A 23536-nucleotide genomic window follows, 5' to 3' on the forward strand; every position below is an offset into this window, starting at 1 on the left:
AGTTTGTTGTTTTTTTATATGCTGCACACAAACAGAAAATAATTCATTAAGGAATTTGGGCTTAAAAAAAGTCAACAAATCAAAACAATTGTGAGCAGAACTCTACAGCTGCAGTATAAATGGGGGCAGATGGCCGTGGAAACGCTTCTTTCCCTATTCTAGTTAGAAAGGACTGTTACTTGCAGTAGTAACACATTTTAAGTATTGCCCCAAGCAAATACAAGCTTACCTCCTTGCAAATTCCTTGGTACTTCTATTACTGAGGAAACCTCTGTACTTTTTATGTGCACACTAAAGTGTAAAATACCTAAAGATATTTGTCCCATCTTCTATTTTCCTGAAGAATCCACTGCTACAGTATCTAAGAGGTCTTCCCAGGTAAATTACCTCTTTTTGGAACAGTTGGTGGTGGAAATGAAAATTTAATGTATTTATTTAGCTTTGCTTTCTTGTAAAGATTTTCTGGGAGATATTTAACAAATGCCAGCTCTGCAGGGGACATGCTGCACATGGAGAAAGATACTGCTATTCTGTCCTCACATTGCTTTAGGTGCAATGTTGTAGTGTGCTGTGCTAAAGCCATTCAACTCTGAAAAAGTGGAATAAGAGATAAGAAAAAACACGGATGCACTACAGGCTGCCGTAACGCTGTGCCAGTGTCAGATCAAGGACTCCTAACACAGCAGTACTGCTGATTCCCATCAGAACATGCACAATAGAAAATCTGAGAGAGGACAAATACAAGATTCAGGTTAATACTATTTTTAAGAATAATCATATAACTTATTAGACCAAGTGTTATGGAAAAAAAACCATTGGATGGCAGAATCTTTTTTGTCTGTTAGACATCACTGGTATTCCTATATTTAATACTAAATGAATTGTTAACATTTAAAAATATTATAAACTGATTAGTCTGCATGATTGCAAAGATATAGACCAGTATTCTGCACTTACCAAAATGCAGAAATACTTAGTTATAGAAATTCAAGTAATGTAAATAAACCCACTATGGTTACACTGTATGACTATAGAAGACAAATGTGGTTTTTCAGCTATGCCACAGGAAAGGAATTACATATGACTTCATTAATTTTTCCCCTCAATTGCCTGATAAAACAAGAGATGTGTTTTGATGATCACAAGAGTGGCAAAGGGGAAAAATAAACCAAATAATAATAATATTGAATCGCTCTTCCCTTAAAACGATAATTTTTTTTTCAGTTCATTTCTATTCCCATATCCTAAATAATTCATTCTCTCTAGCCACGGTACAATAAGTTTCACCAGAATCATTTTTTCAGTGATGTGTGAAATTAGATCTGAATAAATAGCTGACTTTGTAACAGTATAGTGAATCCTGGATGTATTAGAATCCAAATAACGTTAAATTACATACGTTAAATGAAGTCCAAGTACGTTAAGGTGTTTATTACAATGACCTTAGTGCAGGCATCAAGGCTTCATTTCTTTCTGCTCCTCCACAGCACGTTAAAATCATTAGAAAGTCTTCTACCAATCTCAGTGAGCTCAGGATGAGATCTGACTCTGTCTCTTTACACTGGAGGATTTTGAATAGAGTTAGCTTCTCTTCATTTTCCTGGCCCTGATGAGTTTATCAGAAGTAATATTTCAGAAAGTTACAAAAAGGGAATACTGGTTTCACTCATGCACTTCTCTAAACTACATCTCCAAAAGCTTTGTATTGTATTTAACATGTTCTCACACACCTTTGAGAAAGATCAGCACATAGCTAATGTCCACAAGAAATTCTGGACTGAAGACATGTAAGTTATGCACTCTGCAGGTGATTCTCAACGATGACTCTTACCAGAAAACACTACAGAGATAGATAGACTTTTTCTCCATCACAACTGCATGAAGTGGCTTTTAAATAAACAATTGCTGGGTTAAAATAATGCTTACACTAGGCTTTAAGTATTTTAATTAAAGCAAGATCCCGTAGTCCATAGAATACCAAATAACCTTTCCCATTGTTGAACTGCTCACACATCACAGCCCTGAAATAGGAAGAACTCTATGTTTATTTTTGTGGGTGCATGCACATGGGTGTACATGCACACATGTGAATGGGCATGCAAACAAGAAGGCAGGTGGCAGAGAAATGTTCCACATCTCAGGGGATATTTTGCAAGCATAATTATTTTACACTACATACACTACAGGCTTCTTTATTCTAGGTGATTCTCGCTAACACCTGTTAAGTTATAGTATGGAATTTCTACATCTATACAAGATTCAAACATCAGAAGGCAGACCTGTAGGAGAGGTGTTAAGGAAGACAACACCAAGCTGGCCACTGCTTGCTGCAGTTAAAAGCTAAAGGAGCCAACATCAGTATTCCAGCTCTGCACCTTGTCTTATGTGGACGAATGACAACAAAATGACCAAGGTTTGCACCAGAAAACAAAACACTGAAATCCCTGTAGTAACCAAAAATCAATAGACTGGAATTCCAGTTGTCTTTAATCTGCCCCTTTCTTGCCCTGGAGGGCCTGGATATCAGAATGAAATGTCAGGGGAAAGCAGACAGATCAGAATTTGACTGTGGGAGTTTACATCAGCTGAAAAAGTTGCCCTCTGCACCAAGAGAAATCAGAGTGGATTAGTGTGGCCAGAATATCAAATACTAAATACAAGACAGATCACAAGTGAGTATTTTGCCATCATAAATAAATAATCAGCAACAAACATCTGCTTCCTACAGATTAGTTTGTTATGAAAAAACCAAAACCAACAAAACAAAACCAACTGATATTTAACCTAAGTATAGGTCCCAGAACAACATGGAAGTATCTCAGGTAACAGGCAAAGAGACCACACAGCGTGTTGGTATATAAGCAAATACATTCTATTCCCCAAGGTCAGAGATTGCAAGAGATTTACATGTAAAATATCAGAGATTCAGTATAGGGTTGACATGGAAAAAGTCAGCTCCTTCCCTCTTCCCCCATGGACGTGGTTTTGAGGTTTGTTTTTACAGATGAACATTTAAATATAGTTCAGATAAGACCGAAGCTGGGGAGACACTATTCATTTGTAACTTTTACATATATCTTTATATCTCTTGTATTTATATGCAGCTTTTACTTACATACTGTCCAAACAGTGTTTAAATTAGGCACCAAAGCAATGAAAGCAAAGCTAAAATACCGTTTCTTTTAGGAGTTCTGTAATAGCAAAAACCTTTCAGCAATGTTTCTGTGTGCGTGTGATTATTTTAATTGCTCCTGTCATTAAGTACACCTCAGACTATGTTACTAGACCAGGAACAGTTTGGTGAAGAGCACTTAAAACTCATGTACTTACTTATGCATATATCCATCTGCGTTCCCTGTTAAGTTCATCTGCATAACAGTCTGAAACTCTGTCTCATTGCAGCAGTATTTAAATACTGTGTTGTTATGGTGACAGCAAAAGATGTAAGATTTATTGTCAGAAAGACGGGGGCAGTGAAAACCAAAGTGGTAGCGTCCTTTGTAATCTGTGTATGGCTCGCAGACCCGAAAATGTGCGGACAGCACTGTAAAACAAAGAACAACATTGGCTTTGTGAGTCATTTATGTTATCTGTGTGCTGTGAACTATTGTTTTTCATTGGATAAGCTTAAGCAACTGTTCTTTGATTGCTAAAAATGCTAATATTTCAGAACATTCAACACTATAACATTTTACACTAAAAAATATAGCATTTAGCGTTTTGTTGTTTTTTTGACTTTTACTGTTGCTGTGGTTCTGATAACTATCATTTCTTTCAATGGAAGAGAAGAACTGCCATCCACTCCAAGAAACACAAAAGTATTTAGGAAAACATTTTCATAATGCGTACACTAAATATAGAGATGTCCACAAAGACCCAACAATGTTCATGCTTGATTTTCCAGCGATGAATTCATAAAAACAAAAAGCTGATGTAAAAATTGCAACAAAAGTTTGAAGATGCTTGATCTGCAGTCACTGTTATTGACAGAAATCTCTCTTCCACTGTAAAGGTAATTCTTCGATAAGGATTATTCTATCAGACATAGGAAGTACAAAACAGTTTAACAGATCTGAACAACTTTGAATTTGCAGTGAGACAGAACTAATAGAAATACAGCTACTCTTGGAAATTCTTGCAGGTCTTCTTTATTAAATTCTCACGTAAAGTGTTTATTATACCTCTGAGAACATTTGTTCCAGGATTGTCACAATGATTTTACCATCACTTTTCCTGAAAAAAAAAAGACATAAAAGGAAGGCCATCTACACCCTTTGAATGCTGCTGACTACTGCAGTGACTGACACACTGTGGTTACAGCTATGTGGTAAGACTGCAGGCAGCCTACTGGTTACCAGCAGCTCTGAACTGGAAGCCGTGCAATCACCTCAGTTTGCCTGAACTAACCAAGTGTGCAGAGGGGCAGCACGGAGAGCCCTCCCAACATGGCTGTTAATCACCTACATGTGAATTCTTTGTACATCTGAAAAGTCCTGTACAAGAAAAGCTCCATATACTGCCACAATTCTAACTGATTCATTTTTGTGGAAGGCCTTATAGCATTTAAGGCTAGGTGTACCATAGAGTGCCCAAAGGGCTTCCACTCTAAAGAGAACAAAATGTAGAAGTCAAGAGTCTGAATACACAAGTGGCAGTGAAATGTTTTTACTCTTTACTGATTAGAGATCAGAAGCACAGCAATGCTATGGGCAACTGTGCTTTGTGAGGTTACACAAACTGAAGATTCTCACTTTAGGCTGGCAGAATCAACTCTTGTAACTTGGTGTACGATTTTCATATCTGTTTATGAGTACTTGAGGATACATATAATGGCTTGCATGGATTTAGCTTAACTACACAGCATCTCTCCGCACACTGTCCCTGTTGATTGGAAATCATGTTTTCTGACTATTATTTTCAAGTTTCTCACACTCTTTTTCTGTGGGCCTACTCACATTTTGATGATCATTGCAGTGGAAATGACTTCTTTATTTATGTGTATAGAGGGAGCACAGAACAAATAATAGAGCATTAAACTGAGGAGAAAACAAGGTCACGTACTCCCCTCTGAATGAAGGAAAATCACTCTAAACATTTTACAGCCTGAAATATGTATTTTTTTTTAATAGCTAAACTAAGGCCTTAAAAAATTGTATGAGGATCTCATGAAATCTACAGGAGTGCAGGGATTCATTTGCATCTTTTCATGTCAAGTTTAGTTTTTCAGCTACCTGAAACACAGCCCTCCTTGGTAATAGGACATGTGCAGCTAGAGTGCAAACAGGTTTTGTAAACACAAATTTATTGGAAAAAAAAGCAGATAAAGCTATCTCCAAGGGCATCCAAGGACAATTAAATGTATAAAATCTGATTCACCCTCTATAAAAGTTCCCATCTTTACACGTCTCTAATTCTATTGATTGAAGATCTTACAGCAGCTATCCTCCTAAAACAGACCTCAGCTCCATTCCTAAAATTAGTTAAGATTAACCTAAGCTCTAGTATTAGTAAAGCACAGTATTCAGAGAAGTAAGTAACCTCAGATATGGATTGGTAGGACAGTGGAACAATTATGCATGTAATGTACACACACACCACTGTCATTATTACTTTAAGAACAGAGAAAATCCCTTCACAGACAATGTCATTCGGGAACTGAAGTGCTTGAGGAATGCTGTGATTTCCAAAGGAATACAGATACATGTATTTGTTTGAGCAAGAACTAACTTCTCTCTCCCCTTGCCCCAACACCTTAATTAACGCAGCAGTAAAATGTAAGTGTTCCATGATTGATCGAGATTTGAAAAATCACAGTGGCTGAGGTTGGAAAGATGGTTGCCTGGCCCAAACCCTGCTCAGGCAGGGCCACCAGAGAGCTGGTGCTCAAGCTGATGTCTAGGCAGCTTTTAAGACCTCAAAATAGGAGGGTCCACAACCTCTCCAGGCAATCTGTGCCTGGGCTCTGTCAACTGCGCAGGACAAAACTGCTTCTGGTGTTCATAGGGAGCCTCCTGTATTCTTTGTTTGTGCCTGTTGCCTCTAGTCCTGGCACCAGGCAGCCCTGAAAAGAGCTTGGTTCAGTCCTCTTTGCATAGTCAGGTATTTATATACATCAATGAGTTTCCCCTGAGAATTCTTTTCTCTAGGTTAAACAGTCTCTCCGCATTTCCTGATATGAGAGACGCTCCACAAACTTCTTCATCTTAAAGAACTTTTGTTGGTTTCTTTCCACTATCTCTGTCACTCTCTTGTACAGGGAGCCCAGAGCTGAACACAATATTCCTGATGTGGCCACAGCAGTGCTGAGTACAGGGGAAGGATCACCTACTTCAACCTGCTGGCAATATTTTGCAACCCAAGATACTATTACCCATCTTTACTACATCAGCACTCTGCTGGTTCATGTTCAACTTGATGCCCACCAGTATCCCCCAGGTCTTTTTCTGCCAAGTTGCTTTCCAGCTGGGCAGCCCCAGCATGCACATATGCATGTTCCTGCCTGTGGCAAGACCTTCATTTTCTCCTGTCAAACTCCATGGGGTACCTGTCAGCCCAATTCTTCAGCTTGTCCAGGTCCCTCTGGAAGGTAGCACGACCTTCTGGCCTCTCAGCCACTCCCTCCACTTCTGTATCATTAATACATTTTCTGGGGGTGAAGTCTCTTCCATCATCATTTTAGTTTTAACTAAGCACATTTATTTTTATTTTTTTTAAAGCTGAGACCTATGACATGGAAGAAATTCATCAACCAAAAACAGCATTTAACAAATTATTTGATTTCTAAAAAGACCAGGAGCTTGATTCCATTACTTAAATACAAAACTCTAGTACCACCTAAGATTTCCCTAGTCTGTCTTGCCTGCTCTCCAGCTTTTAGTGAAGGAAGTTCAGGTCTCTCATAGCTCCAGTGCATACATGCATGATCTAGAGCAAGTCAAATGGCATTAAATTAACATGGTTAAGCTCTTGTTAAGTGCCCCAAGCGTTCTGTAAATGTTTGATACCAGCTTGCAGGGGTGCATTACACACACTCTGATGCATATAGTTCTACTAATCATTGTTACTAGGAAAAAAACATCCATGTCTAATGTCAACGAACAGAAAGAACATTGGCCTCATTTTTTGATAGTCATACAAATCAGCACATCAAGGTAATGCCCGCCTGGTGTTTTATTGTAAATCTCTTTACAGTCAGGGAACTCTCCTCTAGGTCACATTTCTGGGCCTAGTAAATTTGAACGAAGTGGTAGCCTTCACGGAGTAGCCTTGCACTTCAATAGTGACATCTATCTATGGCATTTTTGTTCACAGTATTGAGCTGAAAAGCATCCATCTAATCTTTCTCTGATAAATTGCCTGCTTCAGATGCTTCAAATGAAGATATATCTGCGTTATAGAATAAGCTGTGCAAAAAATGTTCTATTAAGATATATACAAGGGCTACTTCAAAAGTAATGCCTCCTATTTTACAATGTTGGCCAGTGACGTTAGAGGCAGATGATGGTGGTATGGCTGCAGAGGTTAAACCTTCCTGCCAACAGTTTTTTACATGTTGTTGCCGTGTGACACATGGCAGCAGAGAGACAGCGTGGCAAAATGGCGTCTGACATGGAAGTGTGGAGAAAGCAAAGGTGTGTCATTGAATTCCTCCATGTGAAAAAAAAAATTGCACCCACTGACATTCACTGACATTTGCTGAACATTTATGGAGACCAAACAGCGGCTGTGAGCACAGTGAGGTGGTGGGTGTTGCATTTCAGCAGTGGCAACAAGTGACAGTATGTCACCTCTGCTGGTACAGATTTTTACAAGTGCAGCATGCAGGTTCTTGTTCATCACTGATGAAAATGTGCAACTTAGGATGGTGACTGTGCTGAAAAACAGTGTTTTGTAGCTGAACATTTGCTCTATCTAACAGTGTTATCATGCTCTTTGTATCTGTTATAGTTTCTACAGAAATAAATAGGGGGCATTACTTTCAGAGCAACCTACATACATATCTCATTATACTTGCATTTATCATGCTTATTTGATAAATGATAATGTTATGACATATTATATAAGTAAAATGCAGGCATAATTTTTTTTTTGGTACAATGCCTTTTTCTTTTAAAAGTGTTAAACTACTACAACTACTTAGTAATTTTTGCAGTGTTTAGTGTAGACTGTTGTTTCAAATTCGGGACATTTTAAAAGAAAATGCTAGAACTAGCTTTGAAAATAATAGGATAGCAGAACTGCTACTTTTCATATGTAATTCCTACAGCTTAGCTTGGGTAAATTACAGCCAGGTTTAACTACTGTGAGAGAACAACAGCCCTGCAAGGTTATGCCTGACTTGTATATGCCTCCAGTGCATGTCATTAGAACTGAAACTCATTCTTTATGTTTTATCAGCAATGGAATACCTCCATGCTTCTGAAACTATCCAGTGCTGTGAGAGAAACTGCATTGTGAGAATGCATTAGAAGGCTCCAGGACTTTGGAAGGTTTAGATTACTCCTCACTGCAAAGTAGTTTACTTACCAGCACATGTGAAATGTTCTCTGATCCCTAGACAGGTTCTTTGACCATTTTAGAAGGAAAATTAAGCACAGCTGACTTTGGGGATGAAAACATGTAGAAGGGTGACTGCAGAGAGGAGGGAGAATGGAAGATAACATTGGGTCAGAGTGTGAGTTAAGCTTCTAATAAAATGTATTCTCAAACAAACCCTTTAATAGTAAAATGTGTGTTAGTGATTAAAATAAATAGACAAGAAAAAGCATGAAGTGATATTTGAGTTCTGGTCTGAATTTGATAGTCACTGAGTGGTGAGGTTTACCCTGGTTGGCAGCTATCTCCACAAAGTCACTCATGAACTCCTCCCAGTGAGAGGGGGGAGAAAATCAGAAGGGCAAAGTGAGAAAACTCATGGGTTGAGATAAAGGCAGATAATTTGTGAAGAAGAAAAGAAGAAAAAAATAGGTAACATGAAGGCAATCACAGACCACCAGCGGTCTAGTGATTCCCCAGGCAATGGCAATTTTTGAAAAAAAAAACCCTCCTGTCCCAGTTTTATGGCTGGACATGACATTATCTACTCTGGAATATCACTTTGGTCAGTATGGTTCAGGGGGTCTGGCTGTGCAGCCCAGTGAGAAACAGAAAAGGCCTTGATGCTATGTAAGCAGCATCCAGCAACAGCTGCAGCACTGGTGTGTTATCAGCGCTGTTTTGGTCACCAGTCTAAAACACGGCATCACGAGACTGCTGGAAAGAAAAATAATCCCATCCAGCCAAATCCAGTATACCGTGAAAAAGCATTACACGGTTTACAATAAATCAATCATTTTGCTTGCTGTATTTGTTTATTGGATCTCTGATTCCTAGAGCAAATGAAAGTATAATGTTTTACAAAGTATTTTTTTCTGAAAATAACTTAAATCCTGAGCATGAAAGAGCCTTATCTCTATAGCAATATTTAGGATAAAAGTAATGTAACTGAAAGGCTCTGAGTTGTCCATTGCAAAGATGGCAGCTGTTTCTGGAGTGGATTTGCATGTGCAAATTCTCATCCTGTTTTTGAAAGGCATTACTGAACAGGTTGATGATATAGATGCTCCTATCTCTGTTCCTACTAATTTCCAGAGAATAGTTTGTCATGCTTCAAATGTCTGATTTGAGCTCATCTTAAAATTTATCCACTCTACCATAAAAAGTAAACAGCCAGTGTACATCAAGCTGCTACTTCCCTACCTGTTCATGGTTAATCTGTGTAATGCTGATTTTTTTTTTAATTTAGTTATGTAACTTTTCGAGTACCAAAGTTTTCAGAATGGGTGATCATTATAAGCTTTCCAGATAAATCCATACAAATATTAACATATTTACATTTTACTTAACACAACACCAATCATTTGAGAGTCTCTGATAATTTTGGTATATAAATATTCATATTTTAATTGAAAGGATAATTACTGTAACATGCAAATTATATCAAATTTTGCTTGCTAATATAAGCTTTGATGCCATCCCTGATATATTTCAATCCATTACATGAATTTAAATATCAATATTCCTGTAGAGTAAAAATAGGCATTACAGTGGCCTGAAAGGATATTCTTACAGTATGACTGCATGCTGCTTCTCCCTCTATTAGGCACTCCCTATTCAGTTAGTACAATTAGTAAATGTCCACAGATTCTGAAATTATGATAACAGCCATTGTGATAACATTGAAACAAAATCAGTCTGAAGTTTCAGTATACCCAATCTGATTTTATCTGTTTTTTTTTCTTTATGGATCCACAGACTATTTCTCCCTTTCCTGAGAGCATTTGCCCATGTTGGGACATTATATCTCCTTTCTATATATTCTATAATATATTTCTATTATAACTACTTTTGCATGCATTAGGGCAGTTTAGGGGATGACCTGCTGGAGATGAGCTCTGTGGAGAAGGACATGGGGGTCCTCATGGACAATAGTTTGGCCAATGAGCCAGCAGTGTGCCCTTGTGGCTGAGAAGGCCAATGGTATCCTGGGGTGCATTAAAAAGAGCACGGCCAGTGGGTTGAGGGAGATGATCCTCCCCCTCTACTCTGCCCTGATGAGGCCACATTTAGACTACTGTGTCCAGTTCTGGGTTTCTCAGTTCAAAAAAGGGAGGGACCTCCTAGAAGGAGTCCAGCGGAGGACCACAAAGATGATAAAGGGCCTGGAGCATCTCCCATCTGAGGAAGGGCTGAGTAACCTGAGTTCAGCCTGCGGAAAAGAAGACTGAGGGTCTGATCTGATCTGATAAATGTTTATAAATATCTAAATGGAGATGGGAGGCAAATGAATGAGGCCAGACTCTTCTTGGTGGTGTGTAGTGATAGGACAAGGAGCAATGGCCTAAAACTTGAACATAGGAAGTTCCATACTAACATGTGGAAGATCTTCTTTAGGTAAGGGTGATGAAGCACTGGAACATGTTGCCCAGAGAGGATGTGGAGTCTCCTTCTGTGGAGATATTGAAGATCTGTCTGGATGCTTATCTGTGCGATATATTATATGGTACCTGCTTCAGCAGGGCAGTTGGACTTGTTGATCTCTTGAGGTACCTTCCAACCGCTGTGGTTCTGTGATTCTAGCCACACAGCTAAAGCTGCCAAATCTTCATCCTTAGCCACCACCACAGTACCTGACCTACTGCCACTCTTTCTCTCCTTTTCTGACAAAAAGGAGTCTGGGCCCTGAGAACAGTTGCTCTGGGGACTTGCCCGTTACTTGTGCCCTTTCCTGCTGCCTGCAGATCCAATTACAGTTACACTTCCAATTGCTGAGTGCAGTTTGCAACCATGCGTATAGACTTAAGAACTTGAGTACTAAGGTGGCATGTATTAGTGCATCAAAGATTGGAAGTGAGGCACAATCTTAACAGACAGAAGTCTGCAAATGTAGGAAACTCAAGGAGTTTTGCCTTTAGATTTTCATTTCAGCTCAGTTTAAGAATGATATTTGTATAATTTCAGTGAGAGTAGCACTCTCTTTTTTCCCCATCACTCTCAGTGCATGAAGCCATTGGTTTTCCTTTATGGAAGCTGATCTTAGACAAAAAAAAGTACACTCATGCTGGCTTCAAAATAATAAATAATAAATTTTATCCTTCCATCCATGTCCTGTGGAAGGTCATTTAGCAATGGCCTAAATCCAATCCTACAGATGTCAGTAGTAAAATTCCCCAATGAGTGGAATTGGGCTAGCATGAAGGGCTTGCGGTGACTCCAAATGAAGCTAATAATATGTAGAGCAGTTAGGGTACATTCACAAATATGATAGTTTCTGACATTAATAGATAAATCATGTAGGAACTAAATGTTGTATATAATCAGTCTCAAATAAATAACTGTATTTCAGAGGCACTAAGTTTCGTCTCGTAAGAGAAAAATATGTCAGGCCACTGGCTTTATGTTTGGGTTTCAGGCAACAAGTGTTTATGTAGCAGCAGATGACTGCTACTGTTTACATGCATAGTGCAATCATCCATTCTACTGGAACACAGGGATATTTAAATTATCTTGAGGAAAATGATTGGAAAAGTGGAGTCTTAGGTGGTCTCTAGTGGAAGTCTCTTAAAATGAGCAGTAAAAGTATGAAAACATAACGAAAATCAAAAGAAGAGACTAGAACAACGGAAACAGTTTTGTGATGTTTGATCAGTGGAATACAATCACTGAAGTCTTCTTGAATAACTGACTTTTACACCAGGCAAATAGCTTTCCAAAATGACTTTAACCTGAAAAAAGACAAAGAGGTTGCTCTGACCTCCCATGCCTGATTCTTGTGCACAAGAGGCGGGTAGTTAGATAACTAGGGATGCAGAGCTATACATAGGGATAGCAATGAAAAGACTCCATGAGAAAATAACATTTTAAGATTACACCAAGAAGTAGTTTAGATGATAGTAGTGTAACATTATCCACTAAAGGAGTGTCAGTTATAGCTAGATAATGATCTATCATTAGTATGAATCAACCTGAATACTTGCAAACAAGCATCAGGACTGTGGGCAAGAAAATCCACACATCAAATAACTGATGGGGATATAACACTGAATATTACAGGCATCACATATACACAATAACATGACAACTCTTACTGAAGCACAAAGATATCTGAAGATATATAATCCCTCATAAAGTTTTGAGTATGGTGATTATGGATGTGGTGCAGTACAAGGGAATATGGAGCAATGATGGAAAAAAACATCAACCACATTTTCAATTAAAAAGCACTTCAGGAACGGAGGGCAAAAGAGGTCTTACTCAGAGTTAAAAATTCCTAGCACCAAATCTATTTGGCCTGTGAATATTCACCCTTCCTTTTTGTTGTTTAAACATTCGTCTATCATTACCAATAAATAAATAAATAAATAAATAAATCCATGTCTTCAATGTCATAGATAACTTCTAAGAAGAAATGCAACTAGTAATCACAGCACTCAACTAAGTCTCAATATGACAGCTAACAGATTGCTGCAAAATCTGTGTGCTAGTACCAAATATCTAGGACAGATCTAGTTAATATCTACAGAAAGAAACGTATACTCCCACCCTGGTTCAGTCAGTTCTTCAGATTTGGGAAAATAATGACACTTGCATGCTATGAAGTCATGCAAGTATATGCATATATATATATATAATGTAAGTTACACCATATATCTAATATGTACTCATCTCAAATACAGTTGAAGTTCCATGATCAATCCTTCACATGCTAATGTTTTTTTGTGTACACATATAAAAACATACATTTGGTATCCAACTTGCTTTTTTTTTCAAATAGATGGTCATTCAGCAAAATGGTTGGATTTTATGGTGGTGAAGATTTTGCTTTTTTTCTTTTAAGCGAGCCGAAAAACTACTATAGCAAAACAGTGTCTTTGTTTCTTTTAAACTATGTCAGTGCCCCACCACCTTAAATGGAATTTAAAATTGCATTTCACATTTCAGCTTTAGTTGTTAGATGCAAAGATGCTTTACTTATTATTCAATTAACAATTCATTTGAACATTTTGGTTTTGTAGGAATTCGATATCAAATTGCAACAATTTTTTCCCCATGACACTGATAGATAAATTCAAGGTATGAAAGTTACCTGCTGACAAGAGTAATGAAAGCAGAACCATCAGCACATTCAAGGACTGTTGACCACAACTTGTCATTGTTGGCTTTCATTGGTCCATTAGAGAATCACCTGTTTGATGAGATGCAACATCATAGTTAATCGCCTGTTTTATCTCACTTTCATTTGTTCAAACATTTACTTCCCCACAAAGCTTTGGTTAATTGAAATTGCTTCATGCAACAAGAAAAAAAAGCACGCTTCTTTCTGGACTGGGTTTTATATAAGAAATAATTTTCCTTTCTGTTATTCGTTTCTCATTTTACCCTGAATGTACAGAGCTATTTACATACTTTTCATTAACTCAGGGTAGAGAGAAATCATATAAAGTCTTTACTGGATATTCACACTTCCCCTGTAATCTAAGATCAGCAAGACTGTGCTTGTTTTATTGTCACATGAATGGGCTGTTGTAATATGCCTGTAAGAACTAGAAGGATACAAGCAATATAAAAATAAATTATCTGCTTTGGAAGTCAATCTGTTTTACCCCAATAGAGGGTGCAGTCGTTCAGAAAGTGGGTTGAACAACTGAGATGGCTGGAAACATTTGAAAAAAATATCTTTTCATTAGAATCAAGAATTTTGTAGAATCATTCTTATTTCTTGGTTTTCCTGGAAGAGAGGGTGAGATGTGATCAGTTTGGCTGGCAGTTGCTCATAAAAAGGATAGCCTAGTTTATTTTGTAGAAGAGCCCTACAACTGGGGAAATTCATCTTACATCTGCATTGATTCAGTGTCACTAGCTGTATGTCACATAGCTATGGCAGATATTCTATCCCGGTGCAAACATGGTCATCAATACCATTAGGAACATCTGGTACCTGTTGTCATTGCTAATGCAGACTAATGCTGGTCTTCAGCATCCTGAACTCATACAGACATTGGAAAATAATAAAGAGGTAATTTGTTGGTCTGTACAACAACATTGGGAACTCAGCCTACACATCAGAAAACCTAGGTTGTACTACTGAAGGCTGTTGGGGTGCATCATATACTTGGGCTGCTGAAAAAAAAATAAAACATTAAGGCTTTTATAAAGGAGTGACTTGAAAAAAAATGAAAGGAAATTGGCATTTTATGTCAAAAATTAAATTGATTGTTTCTGACAGCTCAAGAGCAACACAATGCCAAATGATTATGAAATCAGTGCTATAACAGATAAATACAATGTAGTTTACTGATTGATGTCCTCTATAGACTACAGCAGCAAATTAAAATCCCAAGACAACTGCACCTGCATTTAAAAAAAAGGGGAATATATCAGGATTATAATAACTGCATTATGAGTAACATTTGTGGGCACAGGAGGGGAGACAGTTCTATTTACAGAGCATTTAGAGACAACAGATTTCTCACTAAAAAAAATACTATGTCCAGAACAAATAGATTCTGTAAGAAGTCGCCTTAGCAGATGAAGAAAACAGATCACAGACCTATAAATCAGTGGTAACTTCTGTACAAGATGTGGTGATAGATTGCACCATAATCTCCAAGCATGACTAGTGTCCAAATCACTATCATACTTGTAGTTTTAAAATAAAACAATTCAAAAGGGAAAAAAATTGGAGACCATAACATTAAGAGATGGGAAATAATTACAGAAAATTATGAATGCTAATTAGAAGCATATTAAATATACCTCTAAGCATCAGTACTGCTTGAAAAGGCACTACCTTTCTCCAGAAGGAATATCACATCAGTTAAAACACCAAGCAGATTTAAAGTTAGAATTTCATAAGAAAAGAGTAATACCAATCATAAGACAGAGATTAAGAATGTGGAAGTTTAATCAAGTGAAACAGGTACAAAGAATGAGTTACCTCCTATATTGCATAAAGAATAATTTCCTGAGTAAACCAAAACTGCAAGAATTCTGATAGTGATTAATTACAAGAAAGAAATCTTGGCTTTAGTAACAGTTAATTAAAGAGATCAATACTCACTTTTGTTGTGTATCTGGGAAGAGACAGATGTTTGGTAGGGCTGAGACTATTAAATATTTCCATATCAAGAATAATTTAGGATGACATTAATGAGTTGATACCAAAGTTTATAATTTTAGAACTGCAGTTCTGTGTAATTTGTAACTCATTATTTTAGAAGGGATGGCAGGGGAGTATACAGATACTTTTTTTCCCGTTATTCCAGTTGGAAAACTGTGGTAGTGTTCAGAAGAAACTTAGGGACATTTTAAGCAGTAAACTGGATAATCCAGGTAACTATAAGCTTGTGAGCCTGATGACAATACAGAGAAAGTTAATGGAATGGTTAATGTAAAAAAACCATTGGTAACTAATTAAGGAGAGTAATGTAATTGATGTACATCACTGTGGGCTTATGGTAAGTACATTTTGTATCTCTCAATACCATTGTCGATGAAAGTTGCATAATAAAGACAGTAATAATATAGTAGATTTCTCTAAAATATTTTATTAATAGTATGCAATTTGATCAAAAATGACAATAATGCAAAATAATAATGTCAATTGTCAACAGAAGATTAATTCAGACAGGAAAAAAGATGCTTTTTTTTTTTTAAATTTCTGGTTTTATAGGTAATAGAGTATAACCTTGCAAGCAGAAATAAACCTACAGAAATTTAGTACATTTTCAAGAAGAGGAAGATTTTACTTATGTCCAACAGAAGAGGCAACAATGAAACTGGCATTTTAATCCAAGTGTTGTGATGCTTCAATTGTGCTAGCTTAGAAGATAGAAGTGGGGAGACTAGAATAGTAAAGACCTGCAAGAAGTCAGGAAAATGACAGAGTTGGGGTGTATTTGTGTATAGGAATCATACAGTGCATCATCTACCAGTCATTGTGTATATACACACACGGTCATATGGTGTATCATGAAACCAGAGTGAGTGTGTGTTTATTGCTCCTACGAGGGATACAAATATATATATTTATATATATGCATGTATATATACAGGCACATACTTGTATAGAGATGATATGGTGATAGGGAAATGTTCTGATTTTGCAACTACTGATTCAGTGCATTAAGTTGAAATATGACCATTTTGAAGAGACGGAGATACAACTAACAATTCACTACTTGACTATTATCATTATTGTTATTATTATTTTCTTCCATATGCTGTTGTTCACATAAAGCAGTCATATTTAGTGCAGTATCATGAGGATATCTGAGCTATTACATAGGTTGCTCAAAAAATAATGTCTTTGGGGCATGACTTGTCTTTCCCATTGCTGTTGCCACTGCTGAAATGCAACACCCACCACCTCACTGTGCTCACATCCAGTGTTTGGTTTCCATAAATATTCAACAAGTGTCAATGAGTGTCAATAGGTGCCATTTTTTTTCCACATGGAGGAATTCGAAGATACATCTTTGCTTCATGTGCACTTCCATGTCAGATATCATTTTGTCAGACTGTCTCTCTGCTGCCATTTGTTGCACAGCAACAAAATGTAGTGGAATACTGGTGGGAAGATTCAGCCTCTACTGCCATGCCACCAACATCTGCCTCTGACGCTGTGGGCCAACATAACAAAAAAAGGAGGCATTATTTTCGGGGCAGCCCTCATAGAACTCAATCAGCGAGGTGGAATGGATGGGCAGGAGAACTTGTGATACAGAAGAAGGGGCTGGAGTCATAAAGAAATCATCCTAATGCTACTCCACATGATGGAGTGATAGAAGTGTGGTAATTAGCAATGATATAGCTGAATAATTTGTTATTGTTAGTCAAGACTGACAGAATGCTTTAAAATTAAAAAAAAAAATTGAAGGAAAAAGGAACTTTTTTGTGTTGTTTTAATAAAATTTGAAGAGCATGTGACAAATCCTTTAGAGAAGGTAAAGGGCCTGGAAGCTAAGAGATTAGGTTTTCTTTCTCATTATGTAATAGATGTGTGGTCTAATGCACCAATTTTAACTTTCAGTGCACCATTTCAAACTTATTTCTGGTCAGTACAGTCATCCATTTCCTTGGCCCTTGACAACCTACTCTTTGTCTTACACCACCTTCTGTTTCTGCTAGCAATCACAAGTACTGCTACAGCTCCATCATAAAGTAGGCTAACAAAATAGTTGAAGAATCACAGCTTTAGAGGGTAGTTGTTTTTTAATTATCTCCCTGTTTCAACATTTCTGATATGAAATAGAAGTAATGGTCCTTACACATTTTTCTTAAGGTACCTTTGTACAGAATAGGGATTATGTCAGGAATATTACTTTTCCTTGCTGAAGATGTAACAATGAGTGATTCAAAGAGAACAAAATTCAAAAGAAAGGTGCTGTGATGTTAAGATCAAGGAGCACAGACATTAATATGAGACACAACAGGTGGGTAGCTTTTTGTTCCTGCTGACACAGCTTGTGTTTGCCCCGCACTTTCTACTCCCACCACCACTACAGAAACTGAATTCATTTTCCTACCCCCTCGCCACGTGATCACTAGAAGCAGATATACGTATCAGATTGTTGCACCAGACTTTACTCTTTAGTCCCACACTGTGACATTCTAGCTTGTTCTTTGCTACTGTGTATGCCGCTTTAGTTATCCGTATGGTTTTCTCAAGCAGCGTGTTCTTGAGGGGAATCAGTGAATCACTTGAAAGAAAAGCTGCCAAGAGAAATAACCATTTCATGTGGCAAGTTTTTATGCAGAAATATTTTTCCCCTCAATTCAAAGGAAAATAGAAGTATGTTTAGAAGGGATGCTTTGAACATTTTGCATTTTTTTTTGTTATTACAAAGAACAAAAGGTGCTAGCTAGAGGATTATTAAATATGTCAGCACTGTCTCAGAAGTTAAAGAATAACAGAAGTCTAGTTAGTAGTGATTCAGAAGATCACCTAACTCAACTGTCACAGGTCAAGTGCACCTAAATCATTGGTGGCACCACCACCAGAGCAGTTCCCTGGACTTCACAGGCTATTCCCTTCCAGTGCTTCTCTAATCTCATGGCTAGAAAGGTTTTCCTATGTCTAACTTGCAGCTCCTTTGCTTTGATTAAATTATCCTGAACTCACTGGACTGGAAACAACTTGCCCAGATTCACATCAGTTACACCTCTCTGCGTCAGTCCTCAATTACTACATTAAAAAAGTGCCATCCTATCTATCCACTCAGTCTTTTCTTAGGCTAACAACTTCCACTTCTTACGATTTTTCATTCAAGAACATATTCTCTATACTTCATCTTATATCTTGCTCTACAGTTTATGGTAAGAATGTAATATAGTTCTGTGCACATGCCTTCAGTACTGTTTCAGCTGTTTAATTTATACTTTATCAGTGCCCAGAAGGTCCCATTAAATTCCCATGCGGTTGCCAACTCCTGCAAGTTAGATAAAATTACAGCATTACAAATGTGCAGAGAGCGTAGATCTTCTGCTGCTCCTCAAAGTTAATCAAAAGATACATAGTTATGCTGTACTCAGGTACATGCCACCACATGTGACATAATTAAGGATGACTGTCTTTTCACACCAATCTCCAGCAGGCCTTCCAATTCTGGTAAGTACCAGTGACCTGGCTCTGGGAAATCATACCAGTGGCAGATGCAATGATGGGCTTCCCTCCTCTTCATCTTCCATTTGCTGCTGGGCACAGAAGCCATCTTCATACCCTGAAGCTCCACTTCATACTCTGCTGGGACAAGGAGGGTCACAAGGAGGGAAATGGCCTCCTCTCAATGTGTTAGCTCTTTTGAAGACAACAGACAACATAGCCTGAATTGCGTCTGTACTTAGGGGACTAATAATGTGGCCAAGGTGGTCACAGTGGTTGAGAAAACTGTTTAAAATTAAATGCAAAAATAAGGCTGTGATCTGAACCTAACTTCTAGTTCAGCTCTGCTAAATTTTCCCATTAACACAGAGCAAAAAAATGCATCTAGAATGAGTTCATGCATGCTACCACAATGAAATTACAGTCATATTACAAAGGTAGTAATGTAATTGGAAGAAAAGAAAGAGTGGTTTTACACTGCAATAACCTCAAAAAGTGTTTATGAAAAACAGATACTAGTTTAAATTTGACAGTTGGCTTACTTTAAATAATTAAAACAGACCTATGCAAAGGAATTGCTGGTAGGAAACCTCCTTCATTAGAATGCACCATTAACATGACTCATTACTTCCCCAAAAGCATCTTAATACATATGCTTGAAGTTAAGCGTGCAAGATGTAGAGATACTTATGTCTCTACATATCTGCAAATAAACTCTTGGCCATGAAACTCTTCCCCCTTATTTCATAAAATTAAAAATTGAAAACATGAATTTGTTTCACATTCGCCCCACTGTCATGATTATTATTACCACACACTAAATAGCTATGAGGAAACAACATGCATGAGTGCTAAAACATAAAACTATGAATGACTGCCTGCAGATCATCTTGCAAGCTTCAAGTAGTCTATTGTTGTTATTAATAAGAGAAGGCCAAGAAACTCGTATGTACTACAACTGTCAGCAACATCAAAGAACACCAAAGCTGCTCATTTATCTGCTGCCTCTCTTGCCCCTTTCCCTTTTCAGTCATACACTTAGTACTTTCCTACACCCTGAGAGACACGTGTGACTGCCAAGTGGAAATGGATTTTAGCAGTTCCTACTCTGACCATGCTGTACAGCAGAATGACAGAGAAGTCAGAAGGATTTGTTAAGAAAACAGTATAATTGATTTTAGAGAATCAATGGTTTATTCAGACTTTAAATTCACAAAATAGAACTGATGAGAAAGTTCCCTAAGCTAGCAAAGAATCTTCATTGGCTGCGAAATTCCTTACCATCTCTGTCAGAAAAGTGAAGACATTAAAGGTATTATGGCAATGTAGTTCTATTGCAGCATTCCAAAGAAACTTCAGGTAATCAATTTCTTGGTGCAGTTTATTTCCTATTTGCATTTGGTAGGGTAAATACTTTATTTCCTGGATTTATTGCTGATGAAAGTAAGAAAATTATTGTTTTCTGTCCTTCAACTAGCTCTCCATTGCGTGCATTAGACCTCATTTTGGGGAAAAAAAATACCTAAATTACTTCATGGAGACAGTCAGCTGTGTAAAAATAACAGCTACAGTTGTGATGATTTACTGACATCAGTAACTAACTTCAGCTACAAGTTACTGGCAACTTTCTCACTTCTCAGATGTAAAATTCCCTCTGCAGACAGCTGTAGCAACCTCTCCTAATACTCCGAACACAGCTTTTTTCTTTTTTTGAAGACTGAAATATTTATATGTTCTCATTTCTGTGTACTGTATCAGCACAAGCATACGCAGCTGACAAAGGAAGACTTATTATATCCATCCAGGATCCTTATTTTTAATCAACTCAACCCAGTTTTCTGAAGGCACACCTCAGTTCAGAAATGTACCTGGATATGTATCTGCATTAAGCAAAGCAGCTGTGTGATTCTGTGCAAACAGCTTCCAGTTCCAGCTCACACAGGTGGCTAATAGCACTGCTAGATTAAATGAATTAATTAATACATACACAATCAAGATGAAACTGTCAAGTCTGTTCTGACATTCACAGAATGAAGTAATCCAAAACAACTAAATTTTGACTCTGAAATTATGAATTGTCTTCTTGGTCTCCTATAAGTCAGGAAAGACAATGAAAAATACACAGCTTTGCAGTAAGAGCTAAAGAGCAGGACAGGATCCATTTTAAATTATAAATCTCTTCTGGTAATCAAGATATCATTTCATTAGGCAAGAAATGCCAAGTTCTTCAAGGAAAGTGAAGCTTATGTTTTGAGCTATGTCCAGTACAGACTCAGAACAAATATTTTAATTTAAAATATCACATTATCCCAAGTCTTTAATAAAGCAAATTTTTACTACTTTATTGGAAAAAGTTTTTCCATGTAATTTTAGAGATGTAATGGAAAATTACAATGAAGTTATGAAGGTAAAAGACTACATACAAGCTTTATTATTAACATGTTTTGAAATCTCCCTAGTCTAACAGACAAGTGTTTCTATTCTGTGTTACAGAATAGCACTAGAACCTGAAAACATGTACATATCAACATGGAAGAGAATCAGGCTAGTGAATTTTTATTATCCACTTGAGAAAAAAGGCACTATATTAACAAATAATTTATCTAGTGAAAAATAAGTTGGTAAATCCTTGGTTTCAGCAATACGCTGAAATTAAGAACAACTTGTAGTCTTTGCAGGATCACTTTTGACCCATTTTCCTTTCAAAATTGCCTCTTATGAAAAATATTTTGTAAAAGTCTGTTAGCATCCAAATCTTACTTCATTCTCCTGTTCTTGAACACTGTTAACTGTTATCTGTTTCTAAACAGATTGGTTTCTAAACTTTCATTACTCTGGGTTTGTAAAATGGTTTCAAAAATTATTTTGCTCAAAAGTAGAAAAAATACAGGGAGTAAGTTAAGCAAAAGAAAAATCTTTAGTTTAGTCATGTCACATGGGGCAAACTGGGAAGATCCTACACAATTTATTGTTGTGTGTCTTTGGTTTTGGAGGGGGTGGCTCCTGTAAAAATCTGTTCAAAGGGCAACACTTTCTTACTTCTCAAATCTGAAACTGGTCATCATCATTCAAATTCCAATTCCATTCAGAGTCAAATAACTCTTTGGATTCCAGGAAACATTATGATCAAATCTTGCTTATGCTCTCATTTAAGAAAATGATGAAAACCACCTGTCAGAGGCAACTGAGAAACAACTGGCCTTCCTCTTTCTGACATTTGTGATGGTATCTCCAAAATGCTCTATAAATTCTATCAGTAACATCACAAGTGAAGGCAGTTCTTAAAGCAGACTGGAAAAAGGATAAGGAGCTGTGACCACAACAGCTAAGGAGAAAGGAAATCACAAGTGAACCTCGAACCAACAACTGTTGGAGAGAAAAACTGTAAGCTAGAAGATGGCAATTCTTTTCACCTCTTCTTTTGCCTCATCATTCTGCAGTAGAAAACACACTAAGCCTAATGTATAGGCAAGGAGAGAATGGAACTCAGCTTGTGCCAGAAACAGGTTCTAACATGCTATTCTGGATCATACCTGCAAAAAGCTAGCACTGAGTATGTGACTTATATGTACACTTCTCTCTGCATAAACAAATGAATAGTTTTCTTTGTTGAAAAATTCTAATATTAATAGGCATTAGTTTTGCATTTTTAAATGGTGCAGCTTAAACACAAAACAGCGAATGCCTAAAGGATGCAACTACACTGAATGCCGTTACAAAGATGGATGAATATACTTCAGTCATTGAATTCAGCAGGATGCAAAATTATGTCACTACTGAAATAAAGTTGTTGCTGTCATCTGCACTTGAAACAATTTCACCTTGCCTTGGTACATGTACAAGTCTGGTAGGAAGTTGAGGAGCCCGCACTGTGTTCTGGATATATACCGATACAATCATCCCACGTTGCAATCGACAGTAAATGATCCTAAGAACACAGGCTCACGACTACAAAGCAGCTAAGTGAGGAATTACCACCCCGTGCATGTGTCAGCTGCTGGGCTGACAACTGTGCTCTCTGGTAGAAAACAAAACATTCCTATAAAACCATTTATCCATCTTTAAGCCAGTATTTCATTTCCAGTGTCAGCATCCTTCTAAATCTGACTTAACATCAGCATACACTGACAGGAAGCACCTTATGACTTGCAGATGGAAAGTGCATTGAGTCATGCATTAAATAAACATGACCCATCCACACATTTTTATTTGGATCAATTGGTTTATGCTACATAAATTTCCTTCACATAAAAAGGGGCATCTATTTCTGCATATTGTGCAAACTAACTTTACCACAGTGTTTTGATGAGCTCTTTAAGTAACTTATAATTAAGTTCCAGGGAAAAACACTGCTTTTATTGAAGTTGGTGGGATTTTAGACTTCAAGTCAATAGG

General features: G+C 37.3%; 1 protein-coding gene across 7 annotated transcripts in view; it reads right to left on the reverse strand.

The window, feature by feature from the left end:
* The window catches only part of KIAA1644 (KIAA1644 ortholog), an 81932-nt gene that overhangs the window by 31066 nt on the left and 27330 nt on the right, over positions 1-23536 (reverse strand). For 6 of the 7 annotated variants that reach the window (XR_002437349.1, XR_002437347.1, XR_002437336.1 and 3 more), the window contains exons 2-3: positions 13625-13723; positions 3331-3544 (exon numbers count right to left, since the gene is read on the reverse strand). Coding sequence is in view for 3 of the 7 variants with exons in the window: in XM_021392814.1 (XP_021248489.1) it covers positions 3331-3544; positions 13625-13691 (281 nt within the window). In the remaining 4 variants the exon portion in view is untranslated. Of the gene's footprint in view, positions 1-3330; positions 3545-13624; positions 13724-19182; positions 19280-23536 lie in introns of all 7 variants that reach the window. The other variant, XM_021392798.1, reaches the window with a different exon arrangement.

This window comes from Numida meleagris, chromosome 1 (genome assembly GCF_002078875.1).
Source record: "Numida meleagris isolate 19003 breed g44 Domestic line chromosome 1, NumMel1.0, whole genome shotgun sequence".
Taxonomy (NCBI): domain Eukaryota; kingdom Metazoa; phylum Chordata; class Aves; order Galliformes; family Numididae; genus Numida; species Numida meleagris.